The following is a 26,111-nucleotide window of genomic DNA, read 5'->3' on the forward strand; positions in this document are numbered from 1 at the left end:
GCTCGGGTTCAGATCAGGGAGGCCATTCCTCCCAATCACGCCCCTCCAAGTGTCTCCATCATTGCCGACGTGTGCGTTGAAGTCCCCCAGGAGAACAATGGAGTCCCCTGCAGGGATCCCTTCAAGGACCCCATTCAGGGACCCCAAGAAGGCCGAATACTCTGAACTGATATTTGGTGCATATGCACAAATAACAGTCAGAGTTTCCCCCCCCACAGCCTTAAGGCGTAGGGAAGCGACCCTCTCATCCACCGGGGTAAACTCCAACACAGCGGCGCTCAGCCGGGGGCTTGTGAGTATCCCCACACCCGCCCTGCGCCTCACGCCTGACGCAACTCCGGAGTAAAACAACAAGACTCCCGACAACATAGCTCCCAGGATCCTTAGGGCACACAAACCTCTCCACCACGGTAAGGTGATGGTTCCTTGGAGAGGATTTAAAGTACAGTGTATATATAATTTGATTTTTGACAAAGCCCCAAATACCCAGGGAGTAAACAGGTGGAGAAGTAAGTACAGAGCAGTTGAAACTGTGAATGAGTAATTAGAATTGTACAAAAAAAGGTTAAATCCTCTGTATTACATGATGTTATTTAGTTCTCACGTGTATTTGTGCAGTTATCAATAGACCATGGTTCACTTGATGTGCTTGTTCTCAGTCATCATTTAAACAAGCGGCATATCTGGAAAAGAAAATTAAACTAAGTTTGACTGGATACATTTTACAATTAGAGGCACATGTGTCAATCACACTTGTGTTTATTCAACATCAAATGTCAGTTCAGATTAAAAACCACAGACAAATACTCAGAAGCCGATAAATACACAAAGCTCCTCTTTGGCTGACTGCTGACAGGGATGTACATATTTTTGTCTTTGCGACTGATGGCAAGTTTATTCATCTCAGGCCTCCCAGCGACAATCCCAGCACAGGAGCTGAAGGAGGGAAGAAGCTTCTCCTCTGTCCTCCCCGTCCCACCAGGGGGTACAATAAAACAGTCATGAGGCGGGGGAGGCCTCATGATCAGCAACCAGTGGATGAATGGGTGGGTGACGTGTCTCATGCTATAATGGATGTCTTACCCACCATGTGGGCCTCCAGCTGGCTGTACAGTTCTGCTTTACACACTTTTTCTCGTTTAGGTGTAGGTTTTGTATGTCTGTTTAGTTGTGTCTTTTGTTTCCTTGGTGTGTACTTACATCTTGTTAAGTGGTGCATTTGTGTTTAGTTGTGTGTTCAAGTTTCCTTGTTTTTATGTTTATGTTTGTTCAGACACGCACTCACGTTTGTGTACTTATATGTCCTCGGTTGTGCAAGTGTGTTGTGTGTTTATCCTCTCTGTACTGTACTGTAATTGCTTTCTCTATTGTGTATTTATCGGAATTTGTTCCCTAACTGCTGTGCCGTCTTGTGGAATACGGTTATGTATCAGAGCAGATGATTAATAAAGTATCTATCGATCGATGTAGTTTATTGGTAGTGCACTGAGACGATTGTCGCCCCCTGTGGTCTGAAGGGATAACTGCAGCCTCATGCCGGACTGGATCGACTCAGACGTCTGTGAAGGTTTCATCAGATCCTGGTTATCCCAAAGCATCAAGTAAAATCAACTAGACTTGTAAAAAGCTCCTTGAAGAAACATCTTCAGTTCTTCAACCACCACCAGATCTGAGCCTCTTGGATGACGACGAACTGCTGCATGAAGGACCACGAACCGTCATCAACTTAGATCTTGCTTCATTTCAAATACAAAGTTGAGTCTTTGAGACGTGTTGAAATAATCATAGAAGTAGGGTTACATCTGTGGGAGATTTAATTCATTCTTGTTAAATTCCAATTAAAAGCAAGAACAATTCATTTATATTGTCAACTCAGGAGTTGATATTTCAGTCATGATAAAAGCTGGGATAGGCTCCAGCTCCCATTGACAGTGGATAAAGCGGTAACAGAAAATGGATGGATGGATGGATGATAGAAAAAAGAATACTGTCAAACATTCCCTTCTGAGAAGATAAAAAACCAATATTCACCATTTACTTAGTGGAAAACATCTTTAATGACTTTTTAAGCAATATCTTGTGAACCGAGTTCTTATAGATACAAAGATTCTATTTTTGTGTCAGGGTCAGATATTTTTGCAACCCAGAGCGCCTTTATAAAAACAACAAATCACATTGTAGTGTCTTCTCAAGGCGGTAGACAAACCTAATGTGACATTAGGCCTTGTGTCTTATTGAGTAAATTAAGTCCAACAATCTATGGAAGTCAAGGTCTGTAAATCCACAAGAGACAGAGTAGATACAGACACAAATCAATAACACACATTTTTTCTCTCTACTTGTAGAACTCATGCTCCTGCTCGTCCTTTTTGATGACGGTCTTGTACGCTTTTTCAAAGTCTTTGGCAAGGACGATATACCTGTTTTCACGCACAGCCAACATGCCAGCCTGAGAGGGAGAGAAAGAAGTATGTTTAGTTTTATCTGTGCAGAAACTTTACTTTTCATTTCAAAAAGCTCAAAACAGTCAAACAAATGAAGTGTAAATGAAGCAAGCTTTCTCTCACCTCCTGGCAGATGGAGTTGATGTCAGCTCCAGAGATTTTATCCGGTCTGGCCACATCTGTATGTCAGTTAAGGAGAAGTGAACACAGCAAAGCTAGAACACAAGAACACATCTGAGTATACCGAGCTGTATTTAAAACATAAATCAGTATTTCAATGCTGGACCGCAAACGAGTAATTCTTAATTTGGAAAGTTTCCATAACCTCATGGTAAATGTTACATACGTGTCCAAAATACCGCAGGGATGTGTAACATCCCACAACTTAAAAACACACTTGGTACCATGACACAAACAAATACAGACAGATATTTAGTGTTTTTTAATTCTTTGTACTTAATGATTCTTCCTGGAGATCTGACCCAGTTAAGAATCTGATTAATCTATTCAAGGCATTTGCAGCAATATGAAGCTTAAAATTTTATTTTAACAACGAAAAAAAAGGCAGCAAAGGGAATTCTGATGTTTCATTAAGAAACGGAGCCATTGTAAAAATATTCGCTCTTCAAGATGCTAACCTCAAACACGCATCTCCTTTAAAGACAAAATCAATACCTGAAGATGAATTACGCAGTGCATTATTTTGTACTGTAGTAAATTAAATGGGGGGGGGGCATCAGTGATGAATTAGTTGTACACAAAATCAGATTTTACCACATTTAAACATGCAGTTATTGGAAAACAAGGATACAGTCCTCCAGGTCGACCTCCTCAGAGAGGTTCATTTTACTGGTGATGGTGGAGAAAATAAGACGTTTCTGTCTGCGATCCGGCAGAGGAAACTCAATCTTTCTGTCCAAACGACCGGGACGTAGCAGGGCAGGGTCCAGTGTGTCTGCTCTGTTAGTGGCCATGATCACCTTGGGGGGATTCAAATGTCAGCAGACGTCATGTGAGCACAGCCAACAGTAAACATACCGTGTTATGGAAACACTTGAAGGGATAGACAGTATATATACATACATCTACAGTTTATAGGCAATGGTTTGGCCAATAATATAATGTCCAAAATCCTCGACTGAGTGATGAAGTTAAGAGCTTCCCAGATTAACAGACCGGACTCACCTTAACATTTACGTTCTGGTCAAAACCATCCATTTGATTGAGCAATTCCAGTAAGATTCTCTGCACCTCTCTATCAGCTGCAAGAAAAGTCAAGGAGACACACTTTGAATCATTTGTTTCGGTGTTTATAAGGATGAAATCAAAGAAATCCAACTGTTATGATTGTAAAAAATAACTTTAGCCTGAAGAACTAGGGTACCGTTTTGTCCCTGATAATGTTTCATTCATATTTTTAATGAACAAAAAGTATGAACTGGCATCTCTGCCACAAGTGAATTTCATTGAAGACCGACTTAAAAAGCTTGCACGTGTCCGTGTTTATTGTTGATTCTTGTTGTCTATACAGAATCCTTTGAATTTCACAATTATGAAAGAGCAGCTCTTCAGTATAAAGATTCACAAAAAAACATTCATCATGTTTGAGTTATGGAAAATCTGGTTTGAAATGTATTAATTCTTCTCATACCTCCAGTCTGAGCGTCAAAACGCTTTGTGGCGATGGCGTCAATCTCATCGATGAAGATGATGGCTGGGGCATTTTCCTTCGCCAGTCGAAAGACATCGCGCACCATCCGAGGTCCTTCACCCAGATACTTCTGAACAAACTCAGAGCCCACCACACGGATAAATGCCGCTGTGGACGTACACATTCATTTTTTTATTCCACCATATGGATTTCTTAGCTATACAACACAACCAATACTATTTACTGCATGGATGCCTCTACTAAATACACAAAAATGTCCAAAAGGACAGCATCAAGGCTGTATCTTCTGTGCAGGATAAAAACATACTGGTGTCTGACATGAAGGACTTGCCTGTAGTGTGGTGAGCCACGGCCTTGGCCAGCATGGTTTTACCACAACCTGGGGGTCCATACATTAGGACACCCCTAGGTGGGTCGATTCCAATCTGAGAAAAGAGATCAAGATTATTAAGTGAGTTAAGTTAATCAAGCAGACAAATTTGTCAATTCCTCTCATTTTCCTGTAATTTTCTTCGCTTTAATGATGGGAAAATCCATTAAAAAATGTTAACCTGACATTTCTCTCAATCGACTGACCTGTTTGTAGAGCTCAAAGTGTGTGAGTGGCAGCTCTACAGCTTCTCTGACTTCTTGCTTCTGAATGTCCATTCCACCAATGTCAGCATACATCACATCTGGCTTTTGGTCTGAAAGCCACAACAAGGCGAAATAGGACAATTCAAGTTTGCAGTACAAATACAGTAAACTTTATAAAAGCCTTATCTATGAATTTCTAATGGATAACATTATTCTTTGTCAATGTTGTATTTATGAAAAAAGGTAATATCATTCTGGGAAACACATATATGAAATAAATACTGTTTTCAGATATGTGCATGGTTATTTGAGGAAAAACTTTTTTTAAACTACTCCATGCATTTTCTAACCATAGAGCGAAAGCCACATTTTTACCTGACGTCAGCATCATAATGCTGCTGTCAGCTTCAGGAGGAAGTACATCAACAAGGGCATTGCTGTGCTTGTGCAAGGCCACTGAGGCATTGGGCTTCAGCAGCTCTCTGTCAATGGTGCTCAGGATTCGCACATAATAGTTGGACCCTAATATGGAGATGACGAAGAATTAAAAACAGCACAGGAACCGCAGTCGTTACACATTTAAAACATGTTCACACTGAATAATTCATACTTGACAGCGTCCTCTAAAAATATTCTGAAAGCCTCAACATGATAAAGCATTCAAATATACAACATGAACGCTTCACTTCCCATTTTATTAATTTTTAATTCTCTGCTTCATCTACTAATTTATTTATATCCACCGAAGTATTTCTGAATTTCAATGCATATTGTTTTTTACTGAATGTCATGTCATTATAATCCTCAACAAAGTAAAAATACTTGATGTCAAAACTAATCCTATGTTGGGACACTCACATCTAAATTTCTACTCAAAACAAAAAATATATTACACAAAATAAAAAAAGAAATATTAGGATGCCCAAATATGGCTGTGTTTCCTTGTGATGACTGCTCATGTTCACATTAGATCTGACTACACTTTATTACTTCCTACTAACCGGTAATTATTAGCAAAGTTTCCAAAAGCAAAATTAAATGATTCATAACGGTCATTAACACTAATTGATCAGTATTTAAATTCTATTTCAAATGTATTTATACTATTCTGACGGTTTAAAATTGTATCTAATAAAGTACATGCAGTCCCTCTAGTGAGTCATGTAGTCACGGGTCTTCCATATATTTTTGAGCGTAAGTTCTTTCCTTCAAATATTACCTGTTGTCGAACCAACAATGGCTGTATTCTGGTCAACAGCTTCCAGGAATTGGCCAATGACAAGCGGGATACTCTGTATCCTCTTTACCTCCTCCTGAGCATGGAGGAACTCTTTTTTCAGGTTTTTCTGTTCATCTTTGATGTACTCTTCCTGCACTTCAAGAAACTCTAGTTCCTGCTGCAGCTTCTACAATCATACAACAAAAACAGAGAAAGAAAGATGACTTTCAAGTACCATACTGTCAGTCTGTTTTCTGGATATCATTGACTAATTTCAGTTGCTATTGATATGAAGAACCATAGAACCAACTTTCAAAAAAAAAAAAAATCACTCTAAAAAAGATTTTGAAACCTTGTGCATCGACAATGAGGACAAAACCCTATTTCTGAGGCAGACCTATATTTTTCATATCAGATTATCCATCTGAATTTTTGTTTCACTTAATAAAATCACTCGTCAGTTGAGGGCAGCTATGGCTACACACATAACTTACCATTACCAAGTATAAATGAGGAGTGAATGAATAATGGATCCAATGTAAAAGCGACTTTGAGAGTCCAGAAAAGTGCTATATAAAATCTAATCCATTATTATTATTATTATTATTATTATTATTTTTGACTAAATTCTGAAAGTAGACTACTTTAATCATGTGCCTGTAATTAATTGATGAAGTTAGTTCAAATCGTTTGTTTTATATTTGACATTATCTGAAACCACAAACAAAACTAAACAATCACAACCATCTATAACCCATAAAGAAACAAAACATTTAATATTCGCTAAAATATGATGGTCTACAGTTTATCTTATAATGGATATTAATTTGAAGTACAGTAGGCCATAAATTACAGCACAATAAAATAGCAAATGATCAGACCTTGTATCTGCTATAAAGATCCTCCAGATCTTCTGGTTCTGGTGCCAGGAAGGACAGGCCTGTCTGAGGTCTAGAGGTTAGAACTGCCGGCATCTCGTCCTGTATGGTTGACAACAACATGAACGCACGTTTTTGTGCTGTTTTGTATTGTATTTAAGGTCAAACAACACTATATGATTTCACACAATCTCTTCTTAATCTCAATTTTAGTCACCGACAGCTTTTTGCGGACGAACAAAGCAAAAAAAAAGAAAAGAATAGACGTCACAGAAACAAATAAATAATTATATGCTGTTTTCCCCTTTATTATATGGCACATAGACGAGCAAGCTAAGCTAACTCTTGCTAGCTTGTAAACAGCTATCGTATGTCAGAAGCTCCTTAAATCAAGAAAATAATGATAAAAAACAGTTATCAATAAATCAATTAACGATATAAACGTCTTTCCAATTCCTCGCATGAAGGGTTTGGTAAATATGTGTTAAAAACTTCTCGTCCATGTCGTCTACCATTGCATGCTAACGCTAGCTGCTTAACCTGGATGACATAGCAACTGCATGAGTACAGAGTGAATTGGCAGGTTTACGTTTCGACGAGGTTACACTATATCGTGTTAAAAGATAGCGACGAAGGAAAATGGATGGCGATCCTCAAAAATACATACTCACTAAAGAATAACTACAAAACGGTTAATTTGAAGAGCAAAGTAGGAAAAAGGCTCACTGATTCATACCGGGCTCTTTTCAACAGCTACGATATCCTCCATGTTATAATATGTCTACCGTCGGACGTATGACGGCAACGTAGGCAGAAGGCATTATGGGTAATGGTGTTCATAGTCACTAAAATAACGTACCATGCGTTTTTACACAGAAAATGCTTTGCTCTCGACCACATTATGAAGGCAGGTTGTTAATTAAATGCTTAACTTGATGGAATCTAAGAAATGTTATAACTAATATATTAATATAATTAGTTAATTTTATGTCCCAATTATACAAAATAACAACAACATGATATTTGTGTATTACATGGATATTCTGTATTAAATTTTATGATATAATTACTGCAAATGTATAGCATTAAAATGATAACTGTTGTGGGCTGAAGCCATTTCCCCCCACGTTTAAAGTATAACACAGAATTTTACTTATGTACAAACATTAAAATGAAAGATTTTCAATACTTACAAGAACATAAGTCTTTAGGATTCTTCTTTCACACTTTTACCACAAGCAGGTGGGTGTGCACAGAGCTGTTGCTATATCCTGTTACAGAGACAGTGGTCTTCCATCTTCTGTGAAGTGTGTGTGTGAAAACACTTTGGGACGTTTTACACATACACAACCACACAGCAAGTATTGCTCAAACAGACAAACTGTACTTTCTGCACTCTTCATCAAGAATGAACTGTGAATTTCAACATTTATACCACTGAGAACGAGAAGTACTGAAAGCGACGTGTGGAAAAAGTAGACATCTATAGCTGAACCTGAAAAGACATCTTCATCTATGAAGATGATGTGAGAAAGCTCCAGAACAACCAGAAATTTAGAGTTTGAACCCAAACTATGAGATTATGACAAACTTTATATTTTGTAATTTAGTTAAACAAATTCTGTTATTGTCCATCAGTAAATGCTATTGTTCTACTATTGGAGCAATAATAAAATAAAATTAGAGCATGATTGCATGATACATTTCTCCACATTTGAATGGATTCAGAAGACATAATATGTTCCATCTTCAGAGGAAGTGGTGTCACGTCACACCTTCGTGTACTTCATCTGTGCGCTCTAAAGGGACCTTTTAATGATTCTTATGTTCAGAGTTATGTTGAAGATCATTATGACAATAGTCAGAGGATGGGGATGGACACAATGGATGTTTCTTCATCGCATGATCTCAGGTACAAATTGTGTTTATTCTACAGAGACGGCTGATGAACGTATGCGATGTGGTGGGGTTTCTGTGTGATCACTGAAAATCGAAGGGATTTTCTTCATTTTCTATTCTGGTTTACTGCAGCTTAGAAACAAACTCTGATTGTACCTCCACTGAAGTGTTTTCAACTTTCCTCAGTAGTTTCTTTAAAACTGATTATTTATCAGTAGACCTCCTATGCCATGGTTTAGCTCGGTCAGTCCATACGATCTTTTAAAATACGGATTAATAACCTATTTCTTCTAAATTGTGATTTTATGATTTCACACTAATATTCACATTTAAGATGATCACTCATTCTAAATTCTGATGATGGACTTAAATCTTGCACTGATCTGGCCATCGTGCAAACCCGTATGTGTCTTTGTACTTATACAGTAAATTTCATCATCAACAAAGACAGTTTGAGTTTTCCAGTGGAAGACATTGTGGTGGTGATTTTTACCTCAAATTTGTTTGTCTGTTTTTTATGTTTTCTATCTTGTTTCAGGTTCCTTCTCCCTGGTCGTTGTCCACCAGCCTCCTGTGCTTACCGCCGCTCTGGGTCATGATGTCATAATGCCATGCCACTTCAACGTGTCGTATGATGATAAAATAAGTGGATGTTTTTTATACTGGACGTGTTTAAGTGAGGACAGGGGCAACACTGAACTGTGGCCTCCGTCTGAAACACATAAACGTCGCGTTGACCTCTTGGACAAGAACGAGAACACTTCGAACAAGTCGATACTCTTACAGACGGTTCAGTGGAGCGACAGTGGGAAGTACCTGTGCAAGCTCTCTGTCATTACCACAGAGAGTCGCAAACGATTCAGAGCAAAAGGAAATAAAACTTTGCTGCTGGTTTATGGTAAATACAAGGATTTACAAGGGGTTTAGGGTTAGGGGTGGTTGGGGGTTACTTCACAGAGACAGGATGTCAGGAGGAGATCTGGAAGTTCATCTCAGGCTTCACTTGACTCAAGGAAAAGTTTTGTTTTTCTTTGGTTTGTATTTGTGGTGTTTTTCCACAGATGTATAAAATCTATTTGCAAGATCCTGAATCTCTTAAATTCAGGCTTTTTTAAATTACATTTTACATCCTAAAAAAATGACAAAACTTTACGTAGACACAAGAAACTAAATCTTCTCCGGATATACTGAGGAGGGGGATATAATGACCTCCTTGGTGGAGATAATAATTCAGATAAAGTCCTGTTAAATCTGAAACTGACATATGTATAAAGATAACAGTGTCTGCAGAGTAAAATGAACAGCTCATAAAAATTAGGACATATTTTCATATTCTCTTGTGATGGAATCTGTTTTGCAACCACTCCAATAAAAAAACAACAACAAAAAAAACAGCAAAAAACAAACCAAAAAAGTACATATAATATACCCTTAATGCAAGCATGGTCTTTATAGCTTATAATATTTCAAAGTTTAAAGTTTAGGGAACATTTTCTTGAAAATACACAAAACAATTATTTACTTATAGCTCACAAGCTGTGTTTCTCTTTTCAGACAACATGATCTTCAGCCTCAGTGGTCACAACGACTCTCTGCTCAGGTGTGAAGTAAATGTGACCCGGGATCCTGGTTTTGTTTTGTTCATTTTTCACGATGGACACAAGGTCCAGACTTCTAACTCGGCCCCAGAAGCCACCGCTCTGCCCTACATCACCCTGTCTGAGACAATGTCTCTGAGGGGTAAAGGAAAATATGAATGTCAGCTGCACCTTAACGACAACCTGATAACGAACAGCTTCTTACACCACCAAGCACTTGGTAAAAGTCATGCTTCTGATTCACTTTTCATGCATCCACCAATTCAAATTAAAAGGAATTTTGTTATAAAAACTAAAAAAAACAACAACCTGAGTCATCATTTCATGTAAACATTTTTACCCCATCTGTAGGTGGAGATGCTGGGAGAAATGCATCAGTTGCCTCTGGTGAGTTTCCCAAACAGCAGGAAAGTCTCCTAATGGTTGATTTCGGAAATAATTTACTTTACTTTTTTCCCCATTAGTAGTCTTCAATTGTGTGTAATTGTGTTCTTTCTTTTCAATTTCCTAATACCAGAAAAACAATGAGGATGAGTCGTTTTTCATTGAAAACTGATGTAGTTTGTGGGTTGTGCTTCATGTCAGTGGTTCTGTTTTTCCCATCAGAGATTGTGTTTCCAGAGCCGTGGATTCTGTATGCAGGTCTCCTCCTAGTTCCGGTCGTCTTCCTGCTGGGTCTTCGAGCTGTGCTAGTGTTAGTCAAGATCTGTCTACAACAAAGAGGCTGAGCAACAAAGATCCATGTTGTCAAATTTACAGGAATAATTGTGACTTTTATGCAATCAGGTGTTAAAACTTCCCAGCAGCATACCAAACCATTCAAGGTTTAACATGTGGGACTTAGATGATATAAAAATAGAAATTTAAAAAAATCGCCCCCGGTTTAAACCAAAACTTGTATCTTATTATTTCATGACGGCTGCAGAAACTGCAAAAGATTCCTTTCTGATCCATCCTTGTTTTGTCCATTCAAGGCTACCATAGAAACATGGCAGTGTAAATTAGAAGACACTGTTGAAGATACAGTACTCTATGCAGAATAGAAAAGGCTCATTGTATGGTACTCAAAATGTTATTATTCTCGTTTCCAGCTGATTTTACCACATATAAATTTATTTCATTATAAGTCAGATGTTTGGACACTTGGGCAGGTGCAAAATTTAAGCCTGTGACGTTTGTAAATCTATGCAGTCTAGATATATATTATTATTATTATTATTATTATTAATATTGATTTCTTACTATAAACCTTCATTTAATTTGAAATACTAATGAATTGTGTGGCATTTAAAGGTTCTCTGTCTGTGCGGTTTAAATTCAGGTGATCCGTTCAGCCTGAAAGATCGGATCGATGATGATTCGTCTCCCTCTAGCGGTAAATAAAGGTAACTGCACAAAAAGAGCGTGATCGTTTTTCTCTTGTGTTTTTAGAACCATCCATCCATCCACGCATCCATCCATTGATCCATTCCTTCCATTCACCCATCCATCCATTTTACAACCATTTAAGAAATTACTAAAAATATAGTCATGTGGTAACGGCTTGATTTGAGGTGTTAACCTAAACAATTAGTAATGAAATCACTGATCAGAAATCTGCAAAAAAGTCCACAAAAAGAAAAACTCCGTGTTCTCTTTAGGAGATATAACGCCTTTCAATGGAGAACTTGTTGTTGTTTTTTCTATTTGTGACGTATTAAAAGATTCATTTTTCTCAATACCTCTGGCGGGATGCATTTATCCTTATTTGTGAAGTTAATCCTTATATTTAAAAAAAATAAATAGAGATGTTGATGGAATCAGCAGCAGGAAGGTCTCACAGGGATCACAGGGATGCAATCGACACAGTAATCCTGACTACTGGCGTAATGAAATGGCTACACACACACACACACACACACACACACACGCACACACACACACACACACACACACACACACACACACACACACACACACAGTGATTGTGCTGCGTCACGGAGCGAGTCAGAGCAGCGCATGACTCAGGCGAACTTCCTGTGTGATCAACCTGTTCTGGTCAACACCACAAATGAAACCTGATGCCTGCTAATTAATTTATGTGTCCTCGGTCGTGACGTCACGCTTTTAATGATGCAGATGCAATTTTTAAACATTAATCAATATTACTCTTTATAATTCTTCTAATCATCTCTCCATCGTGGCAAATAGAATCTTAAACATCGTGACTTTTTGTTTGTTTGTTTGTTTGTTTGTTTTGTTTTCTAGTTGTCATGGTAACATTAGCCCGTAATCCAGTGATACCTGTGACCCGACTGTTTGCCAACACGTGGGGGGTTTCAGGAAGGGACACAAACATAAAAAATCATCGTTGCCATAACAACGACTTTAAACCCTCTCGTTTCCTCCCATTGCCTCAACTGCAATGCATCACACCCGCCCTCCCCCTCCTCCCCCGCCTCAGCCTCCCCCTCCTCCCCCTCCTGCATGCACTTTCCTCCCCCTGCCCTCAACCATCCCAAAGACTGATTAGCGCGTCATCCTTCCCTGACATGCCGTGTAATTTCATTCCTCTCTCTCTCTGTCTCTCTCTCTCTCTCTCTCTCTGCGCGTCCCAACGCTCTCCTTCATTTGACGGCAGCATCTCCAGAAGGAATATGTGGGTCCACGGAACACCAATCCCACCGCGTGTCTCGTCTTGAAAGCAAAAAGAAAGAGAAGAGTAAAGAGCAGGAAAATCTTTTTCCAGGGATCTCATCCTGAAAACCCTCCCGTCGTGACAGTAGAGGGACTCCCAGCGCCTGATTGCCTGGACGCGGGATGGGAGCCCTCCAGCTCTCCATCAGCGAGAACAGACGTTTCAAGGAGACCAGGGAGCGAAAAGCGCAGGATTTATTCCTTTAAAAGAGGATCTTTATTCGGACGTGACAGGGAAAGGACGCCGAGACGCTGCGCATCGTTCGTGTGCGTTGATGGGGTTTTAAAAGCGAGCGAACAGTTTTTAGTGCTTTTTTTTTTTTTGCGCAAATTCCCTGACTGAGAATAAGTTGGCTCTCCCGATGTGAACTAAGGATCACAATTTATAGCCCTGCCACTGGAAAGCTCCAAATAATAGCCTGTGAAGACGCACAGAAGGCGGGCAGCGGTGTAAATAATCTCCTGGTGTCATGTGCCGGTGATCCATCTGTGCGCCACAGCCACCTGTGCCACACGGCCGGGCCGCGCCGTGCGCAACACAACAGCTAGACAAAACTTATGGCTTCGCTGTTGCGCGCAAAACACGTGAATCGGACCGCAGAAAGAAAGCAATAATAAAACAACTACACAAATCTGAGGATTGTAGTTTCTTCCAAAGCCAAAGAGAAGCGGAAACACTGGAGGGTAGCGTGCTTCCATTTGTCATTTCATGCGCACTGACGCTCCTTTTTTAATCAAGGTCACATCCGCAATTATACCTGAAGGAACTGTCAGGCGGTGCTGCTAAATGTCTCAAAGTCGTTCATGCGTGCAATATATTCCCATTCTATCAGACATTTTCTGCACAATCACTCCATCGCTCGAATCTCACGCACAACGCGTCTTCCATTCTCAGAATAAATTCCAACTGGACGCATTAGCATCGTCTCCCATCAGAGGTTTATCAGTCTTCCACTAACTTTACTGTTAATTACTGACAGTGCCATTTACTGACCAGTCTGTGCTGCTGGTATTACTTAGTACACACAGATTGTGGAGCTAAACAGATATGGGTGTGCCCGCAGAGCATAAATAGTTAAACAAAGGTCCTTTTGGAGCGACAAGAGGCTGAAACCTGAAACCCGGAGTGATTCTTCCCTCTGGTAACTCTATATGAACAAACACTGGGAGAGTGGACGGACGCCGGAGCCAGAAAGAGTGATTTAGATCCGGAGGAGTGAGACCAGCAGAGGACCAGATCATCAGATCATCTGGGGGGGCGGGGGGGTACCCACCTGACCCACCCTGATCCGACAGGTCACCTGAAAACCAGAGGAGTCTGCTCCTGCCATCTCTCAGAGCTTTAGGCCCAGTCAGGATATCACCTCAGTAGTCATCAGGAGGCCGGAGCGTTCGCTTTAGATCTTGTGTTGTGTGTCCTTGTGTGTGTGTGTGTGTGTGTGTGTGTGTGTGTGTGTGTGTGTGTGTGTGTGTGTTTAAGAGTTGCCACCAGTCTTCTTTCACCTGTCAGGATGCCTGCAGGATCACAGCTGCTGCTGCTGCTACCTGTGGCCTCCCTGTTGCTTCAAGGTGAGTGGGCTATGTGGCCTTGTTGCCACGGCAACGCCATATGGCAACACCTTGGCATGCATTTGAGTCAGCATTCGATTGATCATCGATTATATTGTTCGTTACTCCATCCATATTGATGTGTGCTGCTTATCGGCAACATTATCGGGGTTTTCTTGTGTGTCAGTGTGTCTGTGTGTGTGTGTGTGTGTGTGTGTGTGTGTGTATGTGTGTGTGTGTGTGTGTGTGTGTCTGTGCATGTGTGTGTTCAGATGCAGATGTGTGTAAGTGTTTTCATCATTGTGTTGGAGTGTTTGCTAAAAGCCCAGCTGTTCAGTTTTTAATGAGATGAGGTCATGTTAAAATGGACACACACACACACACACACACACACACACACACACACACACACACACACACACACACACACACACACACACACACACACAAACACACACACACACACACACACACTCAAAATACAACAATATTAATAATTTTAAAAGGACAAAAAAGCAGCAGCTACACTTGAACAGGGAACAGTATAATAAGTGTAATAAATTCTAATAATAACTTTTAATCCATGAAATCAGGCTGAAATGATTTTAATAATTTTAGACACAGGAAGCAAAATCAGCAACATGAATATTGCATCACAAGTTTTTGGTTTGCATTCACAGTATTTTATACCGTTTGGAATTTCCACAAGAAATATTTTTAAATCTTGTTGTATTTTTTACCAGGAAGACTCAAGACATGTGTCAATATAAAAAAAAACAGACTTGTAATGTTTATATACTGTGTATATATATATATATATATATATATATATATATATATATATACATACACACACACACACACACACACACACACACACACACACACACACACACACACACACACACACACACACACACACACACACACACATATATGTGTGTGTGTGTGTGTGTGTGTGTGTGTGTGTGTGTGTGTGTGTATATATATATATATATATATATACATACAGTATATACCTTTATGACTTAAAAAAATGCTAAAACAATTCATCTTCAAAAATTCAAAGCTGATTCATTTTCTAGTTAATATTTGTATTCTATTGTAAAGATAAAATGCTGTTTTGGATTTGCACCAAATATGCTCAACATCTTCCTGTTGATCTCTTCTATTATTTGACAAATCGATCTCTCATCTTCACAGGAAGTGATTTATTGGCATTTATTCTTTATAGCATGAAAAACCCTGAGATGAAAATATGCCGAGCTCAGCGATCCATCACTGTTACGTTACTGTCAGTCTCCTGACACACACAGAAAGAGATGCAACGCTGCAAGGGAGTAATCCTTCATGGGCCAGTTTATCCAGGATGTAAGGGTGAAACAAGCAGACGGTGCTGCGGGAAGAAAGAAAGATGTTTGTAGAAGCTCCACTGACGGGGGAATTGGTGGGTTAGTTGAGAACTGACGCGAAGGAGGACATCTGGAGTACAATGCAGCGTGGATGAGGACGTAAGAGGAGACAGGAAATTATGTGCCATCTCCCACAAGATGAAGAAAGGAGCAGATTGAGGCTGATAGAAACAGCTGCTTGCGCTCTTTGTGTTCTGAATGTGCATTTGCATGTTAGTGAAAAGAAAAGAGATTGAAATGAAGAAGTTGTTCCTCTCGGATCAGTTTGTCGACGACTGAAGGAGGAAACGACAACCAGGACAAGAGGAGATAGAAGTTCACTCCGACATACGAGAAAACAAAAAGTAGATCTGAGCTCATCTTAACAGCGTGAACAGTTTGATAGGTGGGGGGTGAGGGGTGTGGGGGTGTGTGGGTGGCAGAGGATCATAAAACCTGATTGATCTGATGGTGGCTATAATGCAGGCAGCAGAGACACTCATGGCTTCCTCAGTGGCAGGGAGGAGCCATTTAGTGTGGAAATGGCTGGAGTTCAGACTTTATGGTCAAATGACATCAGACACCACCACCACCCCCCCGCACACACACACACACACACACACATACGCACCCACTCCACTACTGCATCTGCACAAATTGGAAATTACATTACAATGAAGCGCCTCAGTTTAAGTAGAGGGAGTGGAACGTAAAGTGATTATAGCCGCTCAAGTGATGCCCTTGAGAAAGTGTAGCAACAAAAAAAACAAAAACAAAACAACAACTTCAGCGTGATTTTTTTTTCTCCAAGTAGCCTGAATAAAAAGAAGAACAAGAATTAATTTCGAATAAAACTTCACCAATCTGTACAATTATTACATCCCGCGAAGCGTTCCTCCTGAATTTCCCTTGGGATTACTAAAGTATATACTGTATCTATCGATCTATCTTGATGTATTGTAATTGTCAGTGTTTACGTGTTCGTCCGTCCACCAAATATCTTCGCGACCGTTGCAGGTAGAGAGATGAAACAAAAAGCAAATTACTTGGGCAGCAAAGGGGATGAAAACGATATCATGACCTTGACTTTGAAAAAACTAGATCAAGATCAAATTTCAACTTTTGTACTTTTTTTTTTGTTTTTTTGCACATATCTCAGGAACCGGATAAGACAGAAAGACGAAACAAAGAGCGTTACACTCAAGGAGGCGAGGGGATGAAAATTAGATCACAACTTTGACCTTGAAAAACTAAGTCAAGGTCAAATTTTCTCTTTTATACCTTTTTCAGTGCATATCTCTGAAACCTCATGAGATATAATCACAAAACAAAAAGCAACATTTTCAGGAAGCCAGACGCACAACTGCCTTGTTTCTAATGCAGTGTGACAAATCCAGATGAAACGCTTCCACCTGTGTCCGTGATCGAATGCAGTTTGTCAGGACTGGTGTGCCGGTCGTCTGGATGTTGTGGATGTGACTTGTCTCATTCTGAGTCTATTTGAGGACTGATTTTGTTGAGAGATCCAAATCTAGGCCGAGACACTTTGCTGCTACGCCCTACTTTCAGGCTGGAAGTGTCACAAACCCACACAGAGACCAGATTCCATGCAGCTCAATTTGCATTCGTAGAAAACCATCAAAATAATGCTTTAAATGTTCTGTTCACACGTGTAATCAGTGTGAAACCACAACAGCAGAAGTGAGCTGCAGCTGTCGTGCTAAGTTACATGTCATGATGTCATACGAACACACAGCTGTGTGTGAGTGGAGTATGAAGAGTCTCACAAAAGTAGAAAAGTCAGGCGGATGAGAAGGAGCTGACACGGAGACAGACCGGCCAATGAGAGGAGAGACGTGAGGCTCATCAGTGATGCCGTCAAACGCTGCATCAGCACAAGTGAGGTGGGGCTGCACAAGGGCATGCTGGGACAAATTCTGAATCAGGACATGTGGATGTGGTTGTAAATGATGCGTCATCTGTCTTCACAAAAAGGAGTGTTTAATAGTGAGTGGCCACATTTCAAAGCTGCACTAGTCGATTACTCGCACATACATGAAGAAGATCGCAAAGGAAATTAATTAAAGAACTCAAGCATTCTAAATTTGGTTTGATTTTCAAATTTCAACTTCATGGAATTTGTACTTATCTTAAAAGAGTCAGAATATTTAGTTGTAAGATTCTTTGTGGAATCATTCCTGAAGCTCTTCTTTACTGGGTTTCTTTGCATGTTTTTTTATCCATATAATTATTTTTTCTCACATTAAGAAGATAAACTGTGGGTTTTTTTTAGAACTACATGTGAACGCATTGTGACAGGGCTTGATTTGGTTAACGATTGCGATATTGGGGTACATTTTCATCTGTTCATGAATTCCATTATGAAGGCCTTGTTTTGGGTTGAATGAATGAAGCTGCTGTAAAAATAAAAAAATAAAATTATAAATTATAAAATTATATATATATATATATATATATATATATATATATATATATATATATATATATATATATATATATATATATATATATATATATATATATATATACAAAGACAGAAAAGCATGAGGGAATTTATCAAAGGGAAATGAAAGCGATGCTCTCAGAGCTCCAATGGCCGACTTGTTCCATTGGAAAGTTTTCACTCGCTTGGTGTCAAGGGGAAAATGTCACGGCTGTTTTCCCTGGTTGTGTGTGTGAGTGTGTGTGTGTGTTTATGTTGCTGCTAAACCATGGAAACGGTTGCACTCCTCTCGTCTCTGCTCCATTCTTCTTCTATGGTTCTTCCTTTAGCCCCCAGATAGCTGCCCTCATTGGGTGGAGGGCCTTTTGTCCCGTTCAGGCTGTGAGGCAGTTTTTTTGAAGTGCTTGGCATAAAATGATATGAGGGATTAACCGGCCAACCCCTTGTCAGGAAAAAGCCCTCCTAATCTGGAATAATTACTGGAATATCCATTGCATAATCCTGAATCTCCATCCATGGATTACGCAATGGATTTGCCTGTTTGATGTTCTGGTTGAATGTGATTTGCTGAAGCGGTTGTGGACTCTGTTTAGTCTGCAGTCTGAATATGTCTGATTTTTTGGTGTCTTCTTAACTCGCTGCATCAGCTTCGGACAGTCAGCAACCCCTCAACACTTTGCACAATCCCGTCTCTCTCTGCGTCGCCATCATCCCTCGGGATTACCGCCTCACGTCGTCTGTGTGCAGCTGATTCCGATTTTCATCTGTCTTGTCTCTCAATCCTGCGACCAAAAAGCTCTTTCCTGTCCTCAAACGTCCTCTTTATTTATTCCCCTTTGTCCATCAATCGTGTGCTTTTGTTGTTGTTGTTGTTGTTGTGGTTGTAACGTGTTTCCTCTGTTTGTGTTACAGGTCTCCCTTCCCGTCAATATGCTAATGCTAATCTATCTCAAACCTTTCTGTGCTTTTGCATGTGATTTTTTTTTGTCTGCCTGCTTCTATCTGTCCTTCCTACAGATTTGAGTCAAATTATCACCACATATTAACGTTTAAACAAACAATTGATGGTTTGTATTTGGAAAAAAAAAAGTCCAGTAGTTGAATTCTGGTGATTTTTAGACGATGGATGACATTCATCAACCTCTGCTGGAAACCAAAGATGAGCTGTTTGACAGCTGGTGCAGCTCAGCAGAATGTAATGAACACAGACAAGCAGCTCACACACACACACACGCACACACACGCACACACACGCGCACACACACGCACACGCACACACACAGACACGGACATGAAAGTTAATTGGATTTAATGAATTGGCAAATCATCTTTTTGTATTTTGTATTTCCCACGTGATGCTCCAGCTCTCAAAGCAGGTCATTCCTTTTGCCTCAAGTCCGTGTTGTTTAACCCAGAAGTCCTCAGCAGAGCCCAGAGCCCAGGACCTCCACCTGAACACAGAACTATTTTGTAGGTTCTGATGTTGAAATACTTTTGGTGGTGGAGGAAGTAGTAAAATTACAACAAAAAAGTTTTTTAAAAATTTATAAAACAAGCAAAACATTCAAAATACCTGCTCCAAAGTCAAATAAGACAAATGGAAACACGCTGCTCGTGATGAGGCTGATTCAACCTCCACGAGTCACAAGTTAAAAATGACTGGGGCAATATTTGCATTTTATTTAATTAATGAGTTACATAACATTCATTCTAAAACACACAAGAAACAAAGTGAGGAATGATGATGATACTGATGATGATGATGATGATGATGATGATGATGATGATGATGATGATGATGATGATGATGATGATGATGATGATGATGATGATGATGATGGGATAGCTTGGGTGTTGGTTCAGAGCTCATGTGATCATTTGACTCCTTTTCTGACACCTCACTGGTTTGGTTTCATCTCACTGGTCCACCTAAACGACACCTAGTCTTGAACAAAACCCTGAACAGAACTAGGAAATTAAGATCCTAACGTCAATCACCTGATAAATCTTATTGCTTAGTTGTTTGAATGAAAGTTTGGAGAATTGGATATCTGAAAAAACAAACGACTTCTGAAACCGACTGAATCTGAATTCAAACCCAGTTCAGGTTTGAGTTTTGTTGAGTTTGGGTCGACAGCAGCGGGTTCGTTTATATTTCAGTTTGTAATTTTTTTGTGTGACTGAAACCTTAAACATTATGTTCTTAACCTTCTCTTCCCCCCTTTTCTCTCCCTCTCCTCTCTCTGCAGTGCTTCAGCATTAGGTCTCCCCCCTCCGAACCTCTCCCCCCTTATGCTTTTGTAGAAATGGCCGACGTGAAGCTAACTCTCTCTCGTTCTTCTCCTCCTGATTCTTCCCCTCAGTGTGGTGACATTGCTGTTGGCGCAATCTTTTAACTCTCTTTTTGCTGGACTAAAAATAAACTGTCCTCTATATTTCCTCTCTTCTGTTTGTGAACACGAGGCCTTTGGATAACATGCAGCCTCTCACCTAAACTTGAATTCATCTTGAGTTCATCTGATCAGCGTTGTGTTTCCTGTCCTCTCCCTCCCCGCTTCCTTCTCGTGATTGGAAACAAAAGCATCCCCAGAGGTCAAAGTTGAGAATAGCACAAGATGATTGGTTGAGAGCCATGCTGAGGCCTCAGTGGAAACTGCAAGGTGCAGTGTGAAACATGTGGAGTTACAGGTGTGTAACTCCCGGCCCAAGTGTCTGTCATGGTGATGATGGCATATATAGACTCACGCTTCTATATATGAAATTAGCTCAGTGACCAAATAATAGAATGCAAGAAACTGGAACAGCTCACTGCAACCTCTTTATTTCCTCTCAATTCATTTGATTTAAAAGATAAAAACAAAAAAAAGTACATTAAAGCTGTACAAAATGAAGTCAATCAAATCCACGATCGTCTATGAGGTGAAATGAGTGGAAATAAAAAATAAATGCAAGAGAAAACAAAGCATATGCCCGTGACCAACTAAAAAAAAAAAAAAAAAAAGCATGTGACGACCATTTAGGAGCAAGCACGCAAAAAAGAAATAAATAAATTAGAATAATCATTACTAAACATGTTTGCCTGCAAGTACTGAGACGGTGGGAAACCACCAGAGCTCTGCCCGTGTGTCGTCCTTTCCCTTGAGTCATGGGTACCTGGAAAAAGGATGGCGGGTCTGACCTCTGACCCCTGACCCCTGCATTCATGTAAAAACCACACTGGACGGTTCTAACGGTGTGTTCTCCATCCCTGCAGCGCCTCTGTGCCGCGGAGCCTGCGTGGAGCTGGACCCGGACACCGAGGCGGTCGTCAACGAAGGCTTCAAGCTGAGCTGCATTTTCTGTAAGATGAGGGGCGAGGTTCCCGCCGTGGCCTCCGTCAACTGGTTCTTCAGAGCGTGGGACGAGACCAAGTTCTCCCATGTGAGTGGTGATGATTAAATTATGGGGGTTTTTTTGGAGCTAAAAAATAATTTGTGACACACTTTTGCAGCTAACATCAAAACTAAAAACTACAAACCAAAAAATGACCATAAATGACCTTTTACAAGTAAACGTGTCATCTAAAACAGAAACAGCATGTTGGATCTGACATTAAATCCATGCTTATCACATAAAAAGCATGTCATTCTGCTCCTGGATTTGATTTATTCCCTTATGCTAAAAACAAGCCTTAGATAAAATAAGCGTAAATCTGCAAGCGCATCCTTCAGAGCGAGGCTGTTGGCCTCCTCTTCCGGGAAACGGCTGTAATACATTTATTTTGAGAGCCGTGCGTTGAATTATTCATGACAGACTTTTTCTCCCTTTCTTGTGTCGACTGGAAGGCAGAGTATTTGCTCCTCAAAGGAGATCTCAGCAGGGAATGCAAAGAGGCCATTATGGGCTGTACTTATAGAGCAGGAGAGATTCCATTAGGCCCATTTAGAACCCGCGTCCACTAATTCACCAGGGGGGAGGCAGGAATTGCATTTCGGTCGATACGGAAAACCAGTAGTAGTGGTGATGCTTCCTGTTGGATGACATAAGAATATAAGAAGCATCAGGAGATGCTTATTTATGTAAGAATATTTGAAGAAGGTAGATTAAAGAGGTGAAAAAACACTCAGCTGAAGGTTGGGTGTGTATTCCATCCTCCAGTTTTACAGCTATGAAGACAAAAGGGCGCAGGTCATCGACCAGCGTTTTGAGGACCGTCTGGGATGGAACGGCAGCAAGAACACAAACGACCTGCAGGACGGCTCCATCTACCTGCTGAACGTGACCTTCAACGACAAGGGAACCTACCAGTGCATCTTCAGCCGCACCCTCATCTATTCCAACTACGATTTTCAAACCACCTCCAACAGGACTATCATGTTGAATGTGGTGCCGAAGCGTAAGGATTGTTTTGTCCTACACACACAAACACACACACACACACACACACACACACACACACCCTCTGAGCATTCAGGACATTACGGTCTAGTATTAAATCTTTCAAATGAGAGCCAGACTCATCATCTAATGGTGGGATAAGACAGTGAAATATTACCAGTTAACGATCGTTTGCACAACAGGGATTGATCAGCTCAACTGTTCTGATCCTGCAGGTCATTTTGGTGTCTCATAGCTCTTATTAATATTTTAGCATCCCACGCATGTGGTTGCTTTTAGCGGTGGTTAGCATCTAAATGGAGCATTAAACTGACAATGAGCTGGAGGAGAGCAAAAGCGGAGAAATAAAGAGCTGATTTTATATTACTTGTGCATTAACCAGACGGTCAAAAGCAACTTAAAAACAGACGATAGCTCCAGATTTCATGTTTCCATCCTGCAGGCTGGGATTTCCACCTGAAGCAGGCAGGTGAGCCTTTAACTCACGGGTGTCAGAGAGGTCAACTGTCTCTGCAGCTGGAGGCAGGAAGCGATAAACTGAGGCCGTTGATTACGACTTCTATCCTCTAAAAAAATATATGAACCGCGTGACAGGAATTCAATCCAGTCCCGTAAACACACACACACACACACATATATCTCTTCTCATCCGCCGTTCTTTCTCTCCAGGCACCAGGGGCCTGGCATCCATCTTGTCTGAGGTGATGATGTACGTCTCCATCATTGGGCTGCAGCTCTGGCTTGTGGTGGAGATGATTTACTGCTACAGGAAGATCGCAGCGGCGGGAGAGGAAGCTCTGAGAGAGAGCGCGTGAGTAAACCCTTAAGAGACGTCGGGCCTTCACTTCCACATCCCGCCAGTCCATCAACATGTCCCGGTGACCCCCTCCCTCCAGTCGCTTTCACAATCTGCTCTGTTGAAAACAGATGCTTCTCCTTTTTTCCACGCTGAACTGATTTCTTCTTGATTCCAACTGTCTGACCTTTACTGTTTTTCCTTCTTTCCTTCCTCTTCTTCTCTTCCAGGGCGGAGTATTTAGCTATAGCATCAGAAAGTAAAGATAATTGTGCAGGTGTGCAAGTGGCAGAGTAGCACTGGTAGGTCTTTACGCTCCCTAAACTTCATTCTTTGTCTTTTCTTTGTTTACTTGCAAATGGTTTGTTTACAGCTGTTGTATTCTCACAATAGAGAAGCAGAACTGTTTTATTTTCTCTATCGTTAAGTATTGATGTTTTTTTGCTGAAAATGGGATCCAGGTGCATTTTTACCTCAATTCAAATCAAACATCAAATAACCAATCAATCTGACCGCTCGCAAGACTGCTGTTAACGTCACTTCCTGTTCATGATTCATTTTGGTTTTACTTCAGGTCCAGGAAGAACTCAAAACTGCTTCCTTGAGGGGTCTCACATCTGCTCTACCTTCACCGTCACTCATTTCCCACCATCCTCTTCACACGACGGAAAAAAGGGAACCACAGAGAGGAGAAAGGAATTCATAGAGAGGAGATGGAAACCGAATCCCGATCTGACTTCCTGCTCTCTGATGTTAACACAGGGGGAGAGATGTATATAGGTGCAAAAGTCTGCACAAATAATCCTAACACATGTAGACAATATTATAAACCCCGCATCGTGTGTCCACTATCTGCATGCTGAAGAAATATACACGACGTCTCTTTAAAAACCTGTGGTGCAAATAAAAAAACATTTTAAGCGTTATCAATTAAAAACCACGGCAAGACTGTACCATAATTGTAATTATTTAATTATTAGTCTGATAAATAAGCTTTGTTATTAAATCAAAGCTTTCAGGCAACACATGCAAACCATTTATGTTCCTTCCCACATCTTTAATAGGCAGAATTAAAGACCAGATTTTTAAAGCACTGAATCATTAATATAAATTTAAGTGGAAGTCATCTTTTACTGGATCTGTATGTTTTAACATGAACCTTAACTGCAAGCTGTAGCTGAAACTTTCTTAGATAAACCTGTGATGTTTTGAGGTGTTTTCCTTGTAATGATGAGTCAGAACTAATCAGGCTCTCAACAGGCCGCTGCTGAAACTGACATCACTGCTTGGTTCGTGTCGTTTACAAATTTTAATGTGATGAGGAGTTTTTAAAAAAAAGGGCCCCAAAACTGTGATTTCCTGACCAATTTATATCAGCTTCACCTGAAGTGTCGAATTCAAATGTCTACAGTACAAGACTTCCCATCTGTGTGTTGTTTCAAGCGTCCTAAGTGTTTTTTTAGAAACTTAAGGGCTTGACTAAATGCTATTATCTAACTGTAAAATCTGTCCGGCGTGCCTCCCAGTATGGAACCAGTGAAACCAAAAGGAAAGAGCCCAGAGGAGCCTTGTCAGAAACCATTAGTGTAGCAGCTGTCCCGTCCAGACAGATGGTTGTTCCACTAGAGGCCACTAGAGGGCAGCACACACTGCCGCTCTGCACGTTTACTGTTCTTTTTTGTACCTTAAGACTTAGTTTGATACGAATCTATGAATATAGAATAAAAGCATGCTCACTGGCGGAATAAGCAGAAGTTAATAAAATGATTTCATCTTCTAAAATGACTGTTTAAAAGAACACCCAAGAAGTTTTACACCCTGCTTTCCTAGGGGTTGGTTTTTGGTTCTACATTTGTTTACTTCATCTAAAACACATCTTCCAGCAGAGATGAAATGAAAACCACACTGCCGGTCTGCTTTATGTGCGTGTGTTTTATTTCGGAGGTTGAAACCATGCTTTGTGTCGCTGTGTGTTGCTTTTCAAGAGGAAAAGATGGACGAAAGTGATGCACAGATAAAAATAAAGTTCCTGTGAGGAAACCAGCCAACACTCTGTCCTTTTTTTGTGTGGATATTTTAACTTATTTAATTTTTTAAAACATCAGTCCCGTCTGGCCAAATGTGGTCCAGGAAAACAAAGAAAATGACCTGTGTGTCTTCATTCTGTGGCAGCTTTGGGTTTGGGATGTATTTTAGGCATTTTGCTAAGTGTCGGATTAGGAACATGAGACCGAAACTAAATTTAACAAAAACAGAAATAAACCAGACTGTGCTCAGACAGCGGCACACCTCTGCCAGGGCAGCTCAGTTTCACCATTAAGTCATTGCACCTAAAAACAATAGTCCTGTGATAAAGTGAGAATTTAGTCATAGATGTCAACATTTGAGAAAAATATTTCCAATGGTTTTCTTCACGATGGAGCTCGGCGGCTTTTGAATGATGGTTTAATCTCCGGTGTAAATAAGATTGTAGAGACTGTTCCTCAGTCAAAGGGAAAGAATCAAATTCTGGATCTAGACAACGATTTGTTGAAAATCATTTAAAAGGTTGAAACACAGACTCAAAAACGAGC

General features: G+C 40.3%; 3 protein-coding genes across 6 annotated transcripts; 2 read left to right on the plus strand and 1 right to left on the minus strand.

Moving 5' to 3' along the window:
- Window positions 1-1,876: 1,876 nt before the first annotated feature.
- On the minus strand, window positions 1,877-8,082 carry psmc4 (proteasome 26S subunit, ATPase 4). Of its 3 annotated transcripts, none has more exons than XM_068323466.1 (11): window positions 7,526-7,590; window positions 6,793-6,891; window positions 5,912-6,098; window positions 5,068-5,214; window positions 4,693-4,802; window positions 4,448-4,541; window positions 4,096-4,263; window positions 3,630-3,706; window positions 3,256-3,424; window positions 2,568-2,623; window positions 1,877-2,449 (listed from the first exon to the last, which is right to left on the minus strand). In XM_068323466.1, the coding sequence occupies exons 1-11, from the start codon at window positions 7,556-7,558 to the stop codon at window positions 2,336-2,338; spliced, it is 1,254 nt and encodes a 417-aa protein (XP_068179567.1). In that variant the 5' UTR covers window positions 7,559-7,590; the 3' UTR covers window positions 1,877-2,335. The 3 variants fall into 3 exon arrangements, with proteins under 3 accessions (XP_068179567.1, XP_068179569.1, XP_068179568.1); XM_068323468.1 differs by lacking the exon at window positions 7,526-7,590 and adding an exon at window positions 7,983-8,082 and having other exon boundaries at window positions 1,878-2,449; XM_068323467.1 differs by having other exon boundaries at window positions 1,879-2,449; window positions 7,516-7,573.
- Window positions 8,083-8,573: 491 nt separating this feature from the next.
- Window positions 8,574-11,655, plus strand: LOC137601933 (uncharacterized). Its single transcript, XM_068324428.1, has 5 exons — window positions 8,574-8,701; window positions 9,227-9,586; window positions 10,243-10,506; window positions 10,638-10,673; window positions 10,893-11,655. Exons 1-5 carry the CDS (start codon window positions 8,605-8,607, stop codon window positions 11,012-11,014), a joined length of 879 nt encoding a protein of 292 aa, XP_068180529.1. The 5' UTR covers window positions 8,574-8,604; the 3' UTR covers window positions 11,015-11,655.
- Window positions 11,656-14,144: 2,489 nt separating this feature from the next.
- scn1ba (sodium channel, voltage-gated, type I, beta a) lies at window positions 14,145-25,932 on the plus strand. Of its 2 annotated transcripts, XM_068322935.1 has the most exons (6): window positions 14,145-14,531; window positions 21,619-21,785; window positions 22,503-22,740; window positions 23,412-23,553; window positions 23,769-23,840; window positions 24,113-25,932. In XM_068322935.1, the coding sequence occupies exons 1-5, from the start codon at window positions 14,474-14,476 to the stop codon at window positions 23,833-23,835; spliced, it is 672 nt and encodes a 223-aa protein (XP_068179036.1). In that variant the 5' UTR covers window positions 14,145-14,473; the 3' UTR covers window positions 23,836-23,840; window positions 24,113-25,932. The 2 variants fall into 2 exon arrangements, with proteins under 2 accessions (XP_068179036.1, XP_068179037.1); XM_068322936.1 differs by lacking the exon at window positions 23,769-23,840.
- Window positions 25,933-26,111: the final 179 nt, after the last annotated feature.

The sequence above is a fragment of the Antennarius striatus genome, chromosome 9 (genome assembly GCF_040054535.1).
Source record: "Antennarius striatus isolate MH-2024 chromosome 9, ASM4005453v1, whole genome shotgun sequence".
In the NCBI taxonomy this organism is placed as follows: domain Eukaryota; kingdom Metazoa; phylum Chordata; class Actinopteri; order Lophiiformes; family Antennariidae; genus Antennarius; species Antennarius striatus.